This window comes from Syngnathoides biaculeatus, chromosome 20 (genome assembly GCF_019802595.1).
Source record: "Syngnathoides biaculeatus isolate LvHL_M chromosome 20, ASM1980259v1, whole genome shotgun sequence".
NCBI classification, from domain to species: domain Eukaryota; kingdom Metazoa; phylum Chordata; class Actinopteri; order Syngnathiformes; family Syngnathidae; genus Syngnathoides; species Syngnathoides biaculeatus.
The window spans coordinates 1,165,811-1,181,001 of NC_084659.1; the positions used below are offsets into that span (position 1 = coordinate 1,165,811).

General features: G+C 44.6%; 2 protein-coding genes across 19 annotated transcripts in view; one reads left to right on the forward strand and one right to left on the reverse strand.

Annotated features, from left to right (window-relative positions):
- LOC133493811 (oocyte zinc finger protein XlCOF6.1-like) lies at window positions 1–14,537 on the reverse strand. Of its 18 annotated transcripts, none has more exons than XM_061807661.1 (5): window positions 9,380–9,390; window positions 8,366–8,456; window positions 6,326–6,471; window positions 3,955–3,992; window positions 1–2,952 (listed from the first exon to the last, which is right to left on the reverse strand). In XM_061807661.1, exons 2-5 carry the CDS (start codon window positions 8,381–8,383, stop codon window positions 1,577–1,579), a joined length of 1,578 nt encoding a protein of 525 aa, XP_061663645.1. In that variant the 5' UTR covers window positions 8,384–8,456; window positions 9,380–9,390; the 3' UTR covers window positions 1–1,576. The 18 variants fall into 18 exon arrangements, with proteins under 18 accessions (XP_061663645.1, XP_061663647.1, XP_061663643.1 ...); XM_061807671.1 differs by lacking the exons at window positions 8,366–8,456; window positions 9,380–9,390 and adding exons at window positions 5,010–5,177; window positions 9,989–10,401 and having other exon boundaries at window positions 3–2,952; window positions 3,955–4,153; XM_061807673.1 differs by lacking the exons at window positions 8,366–8,456; window positions 9,380–9,390 and adding exons at window positions 5,006–5,177; window positions 9,989–10,401 and having other exon boundaries at window positions 3–2,952; window positions 3,955–4,153.
- Window positions 10,744–15,191, forward strand: part of LOC133493822 (gastrula zinc finger protein XlCGF52.1-like) — a 24,491-nt gene continuing 20,043 nt past the window's right edge. The window contains exon 1 of the mRNA XM_061807721.1: window positions 10,744–11,068. The gene's annotated coding sequence lies outside the window, so the exon portion shown is untranslated. The remainder of the gene's footprint in view (window positions 11,069–15,191) is intronic.

Below are 15,191 nucleotides of genomic sequence, written 5' to 3' on the forward strand. Positions count from 1 at the left end.
GGATTTAGCATACAAATCTATATGTAATTAAGTGTTGTCATTATTACAGCAAGTTTGGGGTTTGTGACAATGAAAATTGTAACTATTATATGCGGATCTATCTTCAACCTGGAATCAAGACAGTGGAACACATAAGTGTGTAAAAATAATCTATAGTGACAGTGAGAACAAAAGATCCAGCTTCTTGTATAAAGGTGACCATAAACTTGAACGGTGAATAATTTGTAGGCTTTTAATTCCATACCGCTGTATGGGGAAGGATTATGTATAATATAGTCGTATATGTCCGGATGTTTAGATTATTGGCAGCACTCATAACAGAAGAAAACTTCTCTGTCAGTAGTCTGTATGTCCACATAACGGGCCTTTGACAGCTGATCCCAATGTTTGGTGTTGTCAGACAAGGAAAATTCATTACAGCATTCACTTGTGCTCTCCATTATGTAGAAATAGTAAAAGAAAGAAAACAAAGCATACAATAACAACCAAAACCTAGGCTAGCGTCTCTGGATTTTTCTGCAGAAACTTTCCAACCAATATGGCTGCAAAAACAAATGCATGTGGTCTCATGACATCACATGCAAATCCTCAGTACTTCAAGAATTTCAAACTAAGCAGGAAAAGGTTTCTCTCCAGTGTTTTTTTTTTTGTTGTTGTTTGCTTTTACAAGCAAATATTTTCCCACAGAGAACATTAACATTGATTGTTGTCGGTGTGACAAATCACTTTCTGACTTTTAAATCACATCATCAGAGTGAGGAGAGCGGCTTAATGTCATCAATATGTGATAGTGGAGTTAAGAGGCCGTCCGCTTGTGATCCTCCTCAGTGCCCTAATTTGTTTTTCACTTCAGTCTTGTTGCTTGAGCCATGTTTTGCTCGATAGTACGGTCCTTTTATTTTTGGAGGGTTTCCAATGGAAAAAAAATACATTTTAATTCTTTTAATGGGGAAAATGGATTTAATGTACAAGCAGAAGGAGTCTGCCTTACTGTATTTTATTCAGGATCACAAACCCATTTTACCACCAAAATTCATCCTTTCCAGTGCTTGAATCAATGCTTCACTTATTTGACATTGACATCACTAAAACATTGGGCCAAATGCATGCATGCTCATGAAAATGAAAAATACATTTTGAAACAATTGGAAAACAACTAAAATTAAAAAAAAAAAAAAAAAAAAACACGAGACGCTGGTTCAGAACGGGGTTGGAGATTGTTACTGTCTAGTCTCTCATGTTCTCCTCATGAGACAGACTCTTCTTGTCGTTGGATTTTGTGCACTTTATTCCAGAAGTCAGGTGATAAACCTGACAAAGATTTGAGTAAAAGCATCTACTGTTGTAATCTTAGTCTCCAATATGTAAAGTATAAATACTATTCACATGTTTCACTCATTCTGGTACCCAGATACACATACATGAAAATTCCTGGGGTGTGGATGGGAAGGTGGTGGTGTCTGTGTGTGGTGGGGCTACTTCTTGGTTTTTACTGCACTTAGAAGAGAATGTTTGACCTAAGTGAGCGAGCAATAGTTTCTTACTTGTGTGTTCTTAAGTCTTTTTAAACTTTCATTCACAGAGAATCTTTGGCCACATCTGAGCAGGAAAAAGATTTCTCACCAGTGTGTGTTCTTGTGTGTCTTTTTAAATGTCCCTTCTCAGTGAATCTTTTATCACAAACTGGACATGAAAAAGGTTTCTCACCAGTGTGTGTTCTTGTGTGTCTTTTTAAATTTCCCTTCTCAGTGAATCTTTTATGACAAACTGGACATGAAAAAGGTTTCTCACCAGTGTGTGTTCTTGAGTGTATTTTTAATTTTCTCTTCTCAGTGAATCTTTTATCACAAACAGGACATGAAAAACGTTTCTCACCAGGGTGTGTTCTTGTGTGTCTTTTTAAATCTCTTTTCCATGTGAATCTTTGACCACAAACTAAGCAGGAAAACGGTTTCTCACCAGTGTGTGTTCTTGTGTGTCTTTTTAAATCTTTTTTCCATGTGAATCTTTGACCACAAACTGAACAGGAAAACGGTTTCTCACCAGTGTGTGTTCTTGTGTGTAACTTTAAGCTTCCATTCTGATTAAATCTTTGACCACAAACTGAGCAGGAAAAAGGTTTTTCACCAGTGTGTGTTCTTGTGTGTCTTTTTAAATTTCCCTTCTCTGTGAACCTTTTATCACACACTGGACATGAAAAACGTTTCTCACCAGTATGTGTTCTTGTGTGTATCTTTAATTTTTCCTTCTCAGTGAATCTTTTATCACAAACTGGACATGAAAAAGGTTTCTCACCAGTGTGTGTTCTTGTGTGTATTTTTAAATATCCCTTCCGAGTGAATCTTTTATCACAAACTGGACATGAAAAAGGTTTCTCACCAGTGTGTGTTCTTGTGTGTATTTTAAAATTTGCCTTCAAAGAAAATCTTTTGCCACACACTGAGCAGGAAAAAGGCTTCTCATCTGTGTGTATTTTCACATGTTGTTTGAAATTTTTGATAGAAGCAAAAGTTATCCTACACCAAGAACATTTCCAGCATTTGTTGGTAGTGTGACATGTCATATCACCATCCGATTGTTCATCATCATTATCGTCTGTTTGTGACCCTCCACAGTGGTCTCCATCACTTGAGCTGTTCCTGGTTGGCCTGAATGTCATACCAGGGCTGCACCGATTGCCGGAGAAAAATTCCCTGTGTCTTTTTACACAATTGGCCAGTAAACCTGATTCTGATTCTGGAGGCTCTGCCCCTCGTCTCTCCTCACTTTGACCATCTTCACTCTTCAAAAGGACACCAGTGGCTGGAACCTGGATGATTTCCTCCTGCTCTTCCTCTTTCATGTGTATGACTTCTTCCTCCTCCTCTTTGATACACTGAACCTCTTCATCCTCCTCTTTGATGTGACCGGACACTGGCTGTTGCCGCTCTGGATGAAGATACTCACTGACATCTGCAAGACCAAAGGCAAAGACAAAGTGGTTAAATTAATATCTTTACAGTATTTAACTGCAACTGCACAATATGAAGGAGAAAATGGGGTGTTATTACTCAGTAACTCAAAATGGACCTTTCCGTCCTGTCAATCACTCGTACAATAATAGCCAATCAGATAGCCGCATTGTCTTAACCCCTGGTTTGACACGCCTTTCTTGTCGTCATGTCCTAATATTAATAAGAATCCTTGACTAAAAACTGAGGAAGCAAGTTTTCTCTCCCACGTGTCTTCTCATGTGGCATTTGCCTTTACAAGGAAAAGTTTTCCCACACTGAGAACAATGGACCTTTCCGACCTTTTCAATCACTTGTAAAAGAATAGCCAATCAGATAGCCGCATTGTCTTAACCCCTGGCTTCACACGGCCCTCTTGCCGTATTGTCCTACAAGCAATGCTGGTTTATCAGTCGCGTGTGCTTTGAAAAGTTAATGTTGTGAACAAAACGGTCCTCAAATGCACTTGGGGAATGTGCAATTCTGATGAAAGATATTCAGCTAGGTTAAAAGTGGCCCGGTTGATTCATTTTCCAAAGCCTAAAACACAGTTGAAGTGTCTACGATGGGTAAGGCTCGTGGAAGACGGTACGTACAATTAAATGTGGACAATATCAACAAACACAAGGCTGTACGTTCAAAGGTAAGTGAGGGAGAAGTATCTTCTCTGAGTTTGATTGAATTATTATCAGTGCTTTATACATTGCAGGAGAATAACTTTCACTTTGTTAGTGTATCACTGACCTGCTGAATGAAGTATGTCATGTTGTATGCCGACGATTCGGGTTCGTGATACGTAAATGACTGCATGCAAAAGAAATGTCTATTTGCCTATTTGTATCACATCAGACTTTTAAGACAGAGTACTGGGTTCCATTACGAGCCAAGTCAAATGAATACACCCATTCACTTATAAAGACTACAATGATATTACTCGTGATCTTTCCAAGTAAAAAGTACTCACCCTGAATTACATGCGTAGTATGATTCAACCACTTTATCCTGTTGGATTTCAATATGAAGTTTGCGAGGCATCAAACGTTTTTGCCAAAATTTCGCTGTAATTCTGACATTGCGTCCTGCTCCGTCCAAAATCTTAAATCCGTGTACATATCCTTGCGTGAAATAGTTGAGACCACTGTACCCTATAATTTTTCATCTGTCTGGGCATACAGACAAGATCAATGAGCACACTGAGGACCACTGCGAGCAACATCAGAAGTGCTCACTGTGGCCACACACCAGTATGATACATAATCATTGAAAGTTTCATGGTTTATTAAAAGAATCAAATTACAACTGCAATTTCCATTAGTTTACTTTTAATATAACTCATTTGGCCAACTTACACAGTTTTATAGCAGACATAATTTTCCTCCCTGAATTTGATATATATGACTATCCAGAGCAATGGTGAGTGTGGTAAGGAAGTGAAGAAACGGGTCCAAGCAGGTTGGAACAGCTGGCGAAAGGTGTCTGGTGTGTTATGTGACAGAAGAGTCTCTGCTCAGATGAAGGGCAAAGTTTACAAAACAGTAGTGAGGCCGGCCATGATGTACGGAATAGACACGGTGGCACTGAAGAAACAACAGGAAGCAGAACTGGAGGTAGCAGAAATGAAGATGTTGAGGTTCTCGCTCGCAGTGAGCAGGTTGGATAGGATTAGAAATGAACTTATAGAGGGACAGCCAAATTTGGATGTTTTGGAGACAAGATTTGAGAGAGCAGACTTCGATGGTTTGGACATCTTCAGAGGCGAGAGAGTGAGTATATTGGTAGAAGGGTGCTGAGGATGGAGCTCCCAGGCAAAAGAGCGAGAGGAAGACCAAAGAGAAGGTTTATGGATGTGGTGAGGGAAGACATGAGGGGAGGTGGGGACTAGCATTTTGTGTCCTGGCATGTGCTCCCATCTACTATTGGGGTATGCCAGGGTGCATTTTTAAACTTATCTCATTGATTGAATTCACAAATGCAAAGGGACAGTTTTTGCTTCACCAGCTTTCTGGTATACTCACATACTTTGCCACATGATCGTGGGTTTGTTGAAGCGACAGCATTTTTCTTATTCTTTTCCTTTTGGCTTGTCCTGTTAGGGGTCGCCACAGTGTGTCATCTTAGATGAACGCATATTTGTTTGGCACAGTTTTACGCCGGATGCCCTTCCTGACGCAACCCCTCTGCATTTACCTGGGGAGAGAAGCTTATAGCACCTGGTATTCGCAGGTCGTCTCCCATCCGAGTACGAACAAAGGCCAAACCCGCTTAGCTTTCGAAATCTGACGAGATCGGGCATTCTCAGGGTAGCATAGCTGTAAACGTTGAACTGACAGCATTGATTCATTCATTTTAAAGGGGAAATCCAGTGCTTTGCATGAACAATGTATCCAATAGGTCATGTAATATGTACTCTACTTTGACAACGTGATGTTAAATCCTCTCTCATTTAATAGTGTCTTGAGAAGATTTTTATTGACAGTTAAGAATTTTCAGGGGCGCTGCCATTTTCGCGAGTCACATGACTTAATCGAGCCTTTGGTGCGGCACCTTACACGTCAGGTCCGCACACGTAAGTTAGGTGACTTGCGAAAAAGGCAGCGCCCCTGAAAATTCGTAATTGTCGATAAAAACCTTCTGAAAAGATTAAACATCACATTGTCAATATAGAGTACATATTACATTGCCTATTGGATACATTGTTCATGCAAAGCACTGGATTTCCCCTTCAATCCCAAGTACAATATTGTCAGTGAGAACTTTAACTTGCTCTGGGTCAGATTTTTGTGTGTGTGTGTGTGAGTGTGACAGGTCACGGTGGCTCAGCTGGTAAGGCGTTGGCCTCACACTTCTCATGTCCCGGGTTCAATTCCAGACCCGCCTGTGTAGAATTTGCATGTTCTCCCCGTGCCTGCGTGGATTATCTCCAGGCACTCCGGTTTCCTCCCACATCCCAAAAACATGCAATAATTGGACACTCTAAATTGCCCCCAGGTGTGATTGTGAATGCGGCTGTTTTGCCCACTGTGATTGGATGGCAACCAGTTCAGGGTATAGCCTGCCTCCGGCCCATTGACAGCTCGGTTAGCCTCCAGCACTCCCCGCAACACTTGTGAGAATAAGCGGCAAATAAAATGGATGGGTGTGTATATACACACACACACACACACATATGTCCATTTACAAGCATCCTCACAAGGCTTGTGGGAGTAGCAGATCTTACCCCATCTAACTTCGGGTGAAGTTAAGCTGTTCATAATGTTACGTAAAATGCATCATCAAACGGGGCCCATAAATGAGACTATCATTCAAATTACAATGCATACAACAAATGAACCAACCTGCTCTGCGTAGAACAATCCGAGGCTGCATATGGAACACAGCGTCCAGTAGTTGACGTTGTGGCTCCTCCTCCTTTTTTGCTCCACGAACTTTTTCCTTGTACTCTCCTGTTGTTCTTGCACACATTTTCATAACACTTTCTGCGCTACATAAGAGGGATGAGAACACCAAGTGAAAATCGGACATTTTAATTGTATCAAGAGTTAAGAGTTGGATGTGTGTTAAATAGTAAATTTGGCCCCCCCAAAAATGTTGTGGTTTCGATTTCCTACATTTCAGAACTATGGTTGGTAGGTAGGTTTTTTTTTTTTTTTTTTTCCCAAAATATCTTTGTCTCCAGCTCATGGTCCCGCCATTTTATTGTCAGTTCCCGTTAATTCACGTTCTCTTGTGCATAACGAGCTCAAATTTCATGATAGTGTCTCGCATTGTGAAACGCTGGAGTATTAGCAGAAATGGTAAATGAACTTGATTTTCTGATGCAGGGGCAGGAAGCTGAGACCTGTCTCGTCCTAAAACGTTTCAACTTTACAGCGCCCGTGTCTCATCCGCCATTTTGGCCCCAGCACCATAGTGTTTCTGCTTAGCCCATGCATATTGATTCCCTGTGTTTGTGCTCTCATAGTATAGTTTGCCTTTTTTGCACGGCTTTTTAACACATTATGGCCCAAAAATTTTTTTTTAGCAATGCTGGCCCAGCTGAAAGAAAAGTAAATACCATGGAAACAAAGCTTAACATCTTGAAAAAAATAATAATAAAAAAAAAATCTGATAAATGAGTAACATCGCTGAACATCGGTAAAGTTGGTCAACTGTGGCGATCATTATTAAGGACAAAGCCCGTATTTTAGCGCACATGAAGGGTTTTTGCCTTCTATGATGGAAACAGTGATCACCAAAAAATGAAGCAACGTTCTTCGATCGTTGTCGAGATGGAAAGATTACTTACGATATGGATTGACTATCAGAATTACCGTAGGCTTAATATCAGCCTAATGTTCATTACGGGAAAAGGCAAGGTGTATTTTCCTAACTTTGAAAGAGCAGAAAGGCAAAGACGCTGAGGAGGAATTTACCAAGCGCAAGGGCTACCTGCAAAAATTCAGGTTATGTCGCGAGTGTTGGAACGGATGTCTGTCGTAGACCGAGGACTCCCTGTACACACAACGATCTGGCAACAAGTGGCATGAAAAGACTTAAAGACACAACGTAATCTGGATGCAACGAGGTGCAGCAGCAGCGCACGAGGAAGTGGCACGGCCACGCTGCCGCCTAACGCGGCTGCTGTCAGTCGACTTATTTCTGTGCTTCCGCAGCAGTTCGCATGCGTGGCCACGGAGACCACGCTTACATATTACGTGGTGTAAAAATGTTAGTGTCACTACGAATTTTTAGAGTTGGTAGAGATATCGAAGCCACAAGCCTTTTTTTTTTTTTTTTTTTACACCTTAGTGAAAATGCAAAGCATCAAAGTTGACAAAAGAAAACAGTAAAACGTAATTGTGCATCGGAAAAGATAAAAACGACAACTCTTTTTTTTCTCTTTTACTCTCGGAGAGACAGTTTGTGATAAACAGATAATTAGATTGCATACATAGATTAACAAAGATGCATTATTTATCCATCCATTATCTTAACCGCTTATCCTCACGAGGGTTGTGAGAGTGCTGGAGCCTATCCCAGCTGTCAAGGGGCAGGAGGTGGGGTACAACCTGAACTGGTTACCAGCCAATCACAGGGCACATGGAGACAAACAGCTGGCCTCACAATGACATCTTGGGGCGATTTAGAGTGTCTAATTAATGTTGCATGTTTTTGGGAAGTAGGAGGAAACTGGTGATGTTTAGTGGCCTTTTCCCAAATAATTATTTTGGCCTCAAACTTATTTTGATCTTTGGTTTCATTCTAGAATACTGTAGTATTGTAGTACTTGAAAACAAATACAGAGCATTGAACTTTGAGTGTTTAAAAAACAGAAATGTGAGAACATGTTAATAGCTGTCTGAGAAAAGTTTATAAAGTGTGTAATAGGGTTTTACCAGCCTGAAAACATCCATCTATCTCTATGCAGTTTCTGAGCAATTTATCCTCACGAGGGTCATGGGGTGCCGGAGCCGAACCAACCCTGAACTGGTTGCCAGGCAATCGCAGAGATTGTGGAGACAGAGAACAATCATGATCACAATTACACCTAAGAGCAGTTTAGGGTGTCAACATAATGTTGCATGTTTTTGGGATGTACGAGGAAACTGACGTGCCCGGAGAAAACCCACGCAGGCAAGGGGAGAACATGCAAACTCCACACAGGCGAGACCTCAAAACTATGAGGCCAAGGTAAGTATATATTTTAAGCAATTACATCCACAAGTATATGTAGTAAATGAACATATAATTTCAAATATTGTCATTGCCTCATTTTATAATCGGCTCGTTTTAAATGAACATATAATTTCAAATATTGTCATTGCCTCATTTTATAATCGGCTCGTTTTTTTTTAACTCGCTGATCGCCACCAAAAATTCTGATCGTGTTAAACCTAGTTTTAGGAGAAAACCCACACGGGAACAAAGAGAACATGTAAACTCTACACTGGCGAGGAAGGTGAGATGAACCCCAGTCCTCAGAACTGTGCACTAAAGGAGTCGTCCACAGCTCCGCCGGATTAAGGACTAAGTTACGATAACAACAACGACTCAGAAAATTGAGAATAGTATTTTACTCCCGGACAAAGCCGACAGGTTTTAGTTGCTGGTGTGTTTTTTTTAAGCACACTGAAGTGTCATTTTTGTCATTCCGTACTAGTCGGTGGCGGAAAGAAGACTTTACTTCAGGCTTGATTTCTCTCCTGCGGGAAGTGGATCACAAACGCGTCTCATTGTTAGCAAGCTAAGCTTTGCCGAGAAAGTTCAAGGAGCACGAAACGACTCCAAGCGGACAGGAAGATTGCATCAATGATGTTTTAGCCCATTAAAGTATAGTGATCAGGGGCGTCCCGCGTCGAGGATTCACAACATTCTGTACAAGATTTACTCAAGCCGAACGAAACTCCTACCGTAGGGCGAGAAGATGAAGAAAAAGAAAGCGACATTACCCAGGATCCCCTGTGTCAGTAATATTTAAAGCGACAGACCACCCATTCCAGCCAACTGAAGCCAAGCCAGCTGCCCCTTTTCAAAATAAGATCCCATTTTCGGCGTCATAACAAATAAAGCATCAGTTGGAGCGTGGCTATCTCTGAAACGAACCCAAAACTTTCACTATTTAACGTGTAGTAACCTTTCGATTTTGAAGACTGATTAATAAATGGGCTTTCCTTCTTTTCCTTGATGTAACCCATCTAAAAATGAACGAGGTGCTGCCCCTTTTTCGAGACAAATGCTAACCAGGGAGTGGGACACAAGCGTTCAGTCTGACAAGGTGACGGTTGGCACAAAGTCGTGGTTATCTTGACAAAATCCGAGTGGCTCGCTGTGAATTTGTACCTAACTCTACAATAACCGAATACATTTCTTAATAACACAGTCATGTCACAAAAATCCATCAATTTTCTTAGCTGCTTATCCTCACAAGGGTCGCGGGACCTGCAACGTATCCCAGCTGTCAACAGGCAGGAGTTAGGGTACACCCAGAACTGGTTGTTAGCCAATGGATGAACGCTTACATTAGTTTGGCACAGTTTTTATGCCTTTCCTGACGAAGTCCCTCTGCATTTATCCGGGGAGGGAGCTGGCATCCATCTGTCTCTCATTCTGTCTGTTCAGAGTCTTCAGAGAAGTCGATATACTGTTACTGGATATATGTTATTGTTGATGGTTGGGCACGTACTGTACTGTACTGTGATGTCATGTCAATTCTGCACTAAATCGATTATTTAAAAGTATTACTTAAGTCGTTGGTTCATGTTGATGTATCTGTAAATTATGTGGCGTAGATTACCAAGCAATGGATAGTTTTTTTTGGGGGAGTAGTCGATAAGTGAAATTCCTGCTAATTGGTAGCTGGCAAAAAAGATAAATAAACGTTTATCTTGTAGCGCCGAAGAAAAGGAGTCGGAGTGGCGACCACAGGACAACCCTGAACCCATTACGGCGGGAACTCTCTTACACTCTAACACCGGAAGTGTAACGACAAAAACAGTCCGTGTGGAACCTCGTAACCTAACTCGAGGTCCCGTGGATGAATTATGTAGACCACCACAATCTTAAATAAACGTTTCAAGACCGTCTTGATAGGGTTAGGGTCTTGTGGTGATTATTTAGTTCTCTCACCCACCGCCGCCTGAGTTTGTGTCGGGGTCAGGGAACGCGAATTCCTCAACCTCTTTGGAAAGTGTTCGACATTGACAATGCTGTGGATTGACTTACTGCAGCCCCAACTGGAGTCGATAGAAAAGCTTTTATCTTGAAGGGGCAGCAGCGGTGATCTCTCGCCTTACATATTTGTGGCGCAACGTATTTCTTTTTCCTCCTCGCCATGCGGGACGAGACTCGGTTGGTTACCGTAAATCTTCCTGAATTTGCACCGAATGTTGTGAATCCTCAACGCGGAACGCCTCTGATCACTTCTTTAGTAGACCAAAACACCTTTCATGCAATCTTCGTGTCCGGTTGGAGTCGTCTCGTGCACGTTGAAGCTTCTCGACATAGTTTAGCTTGCTAACAAAGAGACACGTTTGTCATCAACACTTCTCTCATCAGAAATCAAGCCTGAAGTGAAGTCTTCTTCTTTCCGCCACCGACTGGTAAGGATTGACAAGACTGACACTTAAGTGTGCTTAACCCTGGAGAACCCATGGGGTCACATGTGACCCAGTGTAATGAAGGGCCCACTGTATAACCAACGCACCACAGTTACTCTTTTTACCCATAAAGGTCAAGTGTCATCCCTATAAACATCGTCTAAAACAGACATTGTAATGAAAAATACATACAACATTATTCACTTCGATGTCTATACGAAAAAATAAATGTGAGCGGAGATCGCATCCATGCGCAAAGTTGCAAAAGTGTGATTCTACGACATCCAAGTGGTCGCCATATTGGCTGCATCCTCATTCGCCAATGAAAACACACGGTGCACCATAGTATGGGAGACGAACAAGCCCCTTCTGACACGGAAGCTCTTTTCGAAAGGGAAAACACCACACAACCGAGTGAAGTTACCGGGGCAATGTTACACTATTGTTTCGAGCCATATTCAGATGATATGCGATCACGGCCAAACTGCCTCCCCGTCCAATCCACTTCTGCGGCGGAGATGAGCCATCGCGGCTCTCGCAGCCGCCCGGTGTAGCTCTTTTTCAGTGCCGTGGTGGCTTACAATGGAGCCGAGCTGTGCTGCTTTAGGGGGTTGTTCATAGCCGCCGCAGTACGCGATGAACAACACCGCCGAGCCGGGGCGCTTTACTGCGTTGTCGTCACACGCGTCTGAGTGAAGCATTGTGGGCTGCGTTCTTATGAGCCGCCGCCGTCCGCAAGCGGCACACACCTGCGCCTCATGCGGGCAGATTATCCCGTGTATATATAGGACCCCGATGACGACTGGTGCTCGCCCAGATCGTTGAGCTTCATGACCCATTTGAGTACTCCCGTATCCCTGATCGTCAACCCGTGTGTACCGACCTCCGCCTGTTCACCAACCAACCCCGTAAGCCTGACTCCTTTGACACTTCTGCCTTCCTTGATCAATCTCCCGTGTACCGACTCCTTCCTGCCCACAGACCTGCTCTCTTCGCCCGACATCCCAATTACCGCTGCTGCACCTGACTGCCTGCCCAATCCCCAACCTTGGATTAATAAACGTTTATCCCGAATTACCTCTGCGTCTCCAGTGTCCTCCTGCATTTGGGTCCTACCTCTGTTCCGATGGGTCGTGACAGCAGGAAAGACCCCGCGTCGCCGAGACCGACGCAAGGTCGACCGTCTGCCGGAGGACCACGCCTGTCCGATCCGGGTAGGCTCCATGATGTCCTCCACTTCCGTGTCATATGCTCCAAGCTATGAATACGTCCTGACCACAACACGTCCAGCACCGCATACTCTTCTGGACTCTGACTTTTCGGACTATGAGGAGGACCTTGATTTGTATGATCGGCTGCCTGAGTACGACTCCGATTATTTCGATTATGGATCTCTTCGCCCGATCTTTCATCCCAGTCAGTTCGCTTCACCTCCCCGCGTTTCCAGCACCCAAGCGTCTTCGCCCGGTAGGTCCGAGTACACCAACCCATTTGTGGGAACCCGCTTGGCCATCTACCCAGGACCTCCGCGTGGCAGCTAGAGGAGACGCCCAGGCTGGGCGCACCCTTGTGCCTCCCGCGGCGCGGCAACAAAGACGCCGTCCTCGTCCTCCCACTCCTCGCCGGCAACGGTGAAACTGGCAGACCCGCAGCTGGTGGCGAAGCTTCCAGCCAGAGGGAGGAGGAGCCGCCAAATCACGAGGTGTTCTGCTGCAAAATGCGGGCGGAGATAGAGCGGCAGAGCACCGAATGGGCGGCTCTCACGGCCCAGGTTCAGCAAGGATTGAAGAACCAGCTGAGCTACGCTGACGTCACGACTACTACTGACTCGCTGCTGATACAGATTCATGCTGCAGTGGGAACGGGTTCGCCATCTCGACACGCCCACGTTGCAGTTTCGATGGACTCGTGACTGACTTTTTCTCACGCGGCAGTTGGAACTGACCTGCTCCCGAGACACGCCCACGTAGTTTCGACTGACTCTCTGCCTACTCTCGTTCATGTCGCCGTGGAAACGGATCTGCCACCGTGTCACGCCCACGTTGCTGTATCAACGAAACACTGCAAGCTCACGTGGCAGTGGAGACCGACCCGATGCCGCCTCATGTTGCTGTCCAGGAGGTGGCAACATCTCCGCAGCCGCCTCTCGTCCGTGCCCAGGAGTCCCGGTGGCGACCGGCCCACGGCCGCTCCACGCTCCTGCTTCGTCGGCAACCGGTCCGCGGTCGTCCCCGTTCCTGCGGCGACGGGCACGCCCATACGTTCCCGTCCAGGAGGTGGTGATGGTGGCGCTGCTGCCACCTTCTCACACTCCCGTCCAGGAGGTGCCGATGGTGCTGCCACCTTCCCATGTTCCTGTCCAGGAGGAGGTGGCGATGGCGCCGCCGCCTTCTCACATTCCCGTCCAGGAGGTGGCGATGGTGCTGCCGCCTTCTCATGTTACTGTCCAGGAGGAGGTGGCGATGGTTTTGCCGCCTTCTCATGTTGCTGTCCAGGAGGAGGTAGCGCTGCTGCCGCCTTCTCACGTTGCTGTCCAGGAGGAGGTGGTGATGGCGCCGCCTTCTCTTGTTGCTGTCCAGGAGGAGGTGGCGATGGCGATGCCGCTGCCTTCTTACGTTCCTGTCCAGGAGGACCGGTGGTGACCGGTCCGCGGCCGCTTTCTCACGTTCCTGTCTCGACGGCGACAGGAGCTGGGGAGTTCTGTTGAGCCACCCCGGAGCTGGAGAGACTTCTTGATGGCTGTGATGGTGATGGTGGCGCTTATGGCTCTGGTCCTTCTCTCCATCATCCTCTTCGCTCCTGATGGCTCCCAGCCGCTTCATGACCTGACCTCATTGGTGACCAATCCACGGCTGCCTCCTGACCAGGCCTCGGTGGCGACCAATCCCTGGTCGTCTCGCAACCACAGCGTGGGAGGTTCTCGTCCGGAGCAGTTGCCTGCCTCGGTCTGGTTCCTGCTTCGCTGTTTGGTTCCTCACCGAGGTCGTCCACCCGAATCGCTCCGTGGGGATCCTAGTGCTTGGTGTCTGGGTCGTCCTCCTGACCTGTCCACCCGGTCCCCTCGCGTTTGGTGGCCTGGATGGCCACCAGACTGAGGTTGAGGGGGGAGGGGGGGGGTGCTCTCTACGCCCGACGTCTCAACTAACGCTACTGCACCTGACTGCCTGCCTGATCTCCGACCTTGGATTAATAAACGTTTATCCCGAATTACCTCTGTGTCTCCAGTGTCCTCCTGCATTTGGGTCCTACCTCCGTTCCGATGGGTCGTGACAGAACGGCAGCATGTTTACATACAACTGCTAGAAAGAGCTATAGCAATAGTTTGCCAGTCTACGTAAAATTTTGTTGCCTGCTTGAAAGTCGTATAGTATAAAAATATGTGAACTTACCTTAAGCAAGACTTACACGAATGTCCACCTTTGTCCTCAGCACCAATGACCACCAACATGTTTTTTTCCCTCCCATTATCTTTTTATTATCCAGTCAGATCGATTCACTCATGTTGTCACGCCCATGGTAATGAGTCACATTTGAGTTGAGAAGGTAATTCCTAATGATGGTAAAAAAAAAAAAAAAAAAACAGACGAAGGTAGTATTGGAATACAAGATTTTTTTTGTAGTAGTCTCACAGTGCAGTTGCCAAAGAGCAAATTTGTCTTGTCTAATCCGCACAATACGTGTCATCTGTCTGCCACCTCGTCTCTTCCATGTCGTCTTTTTTTTTAACATTGGCTGTCAGATATTTACAGTAAAAATTCAAAAGACATGAAAAAAAACTATATGAAAGACACTTTATGATGATTTATTCGGTTTTAGTGTCAGTAATGTCACAGATCTGATCAATGATGTCATAAATTGGGTCCAATAAAGACATCATGCACAGTATATATCTCAATCTAAAAGTAAGTTTATTTTTATATAGTAGTATTTATATAGTTTTTTTCCATGGGGTACTGTAAATATCTGATATCAAATAAAGTTATAAAACAAATGATGGGAGAGACAAGGCAGATGAGAGACGGCACATAATGCGCAGATCAGGATCTCTTTCACCATTGCACTATGTCAGACTACTGCAATAAAATTTGTATTCCCATACCACTGCATATATTTTTTAAAGATCAGT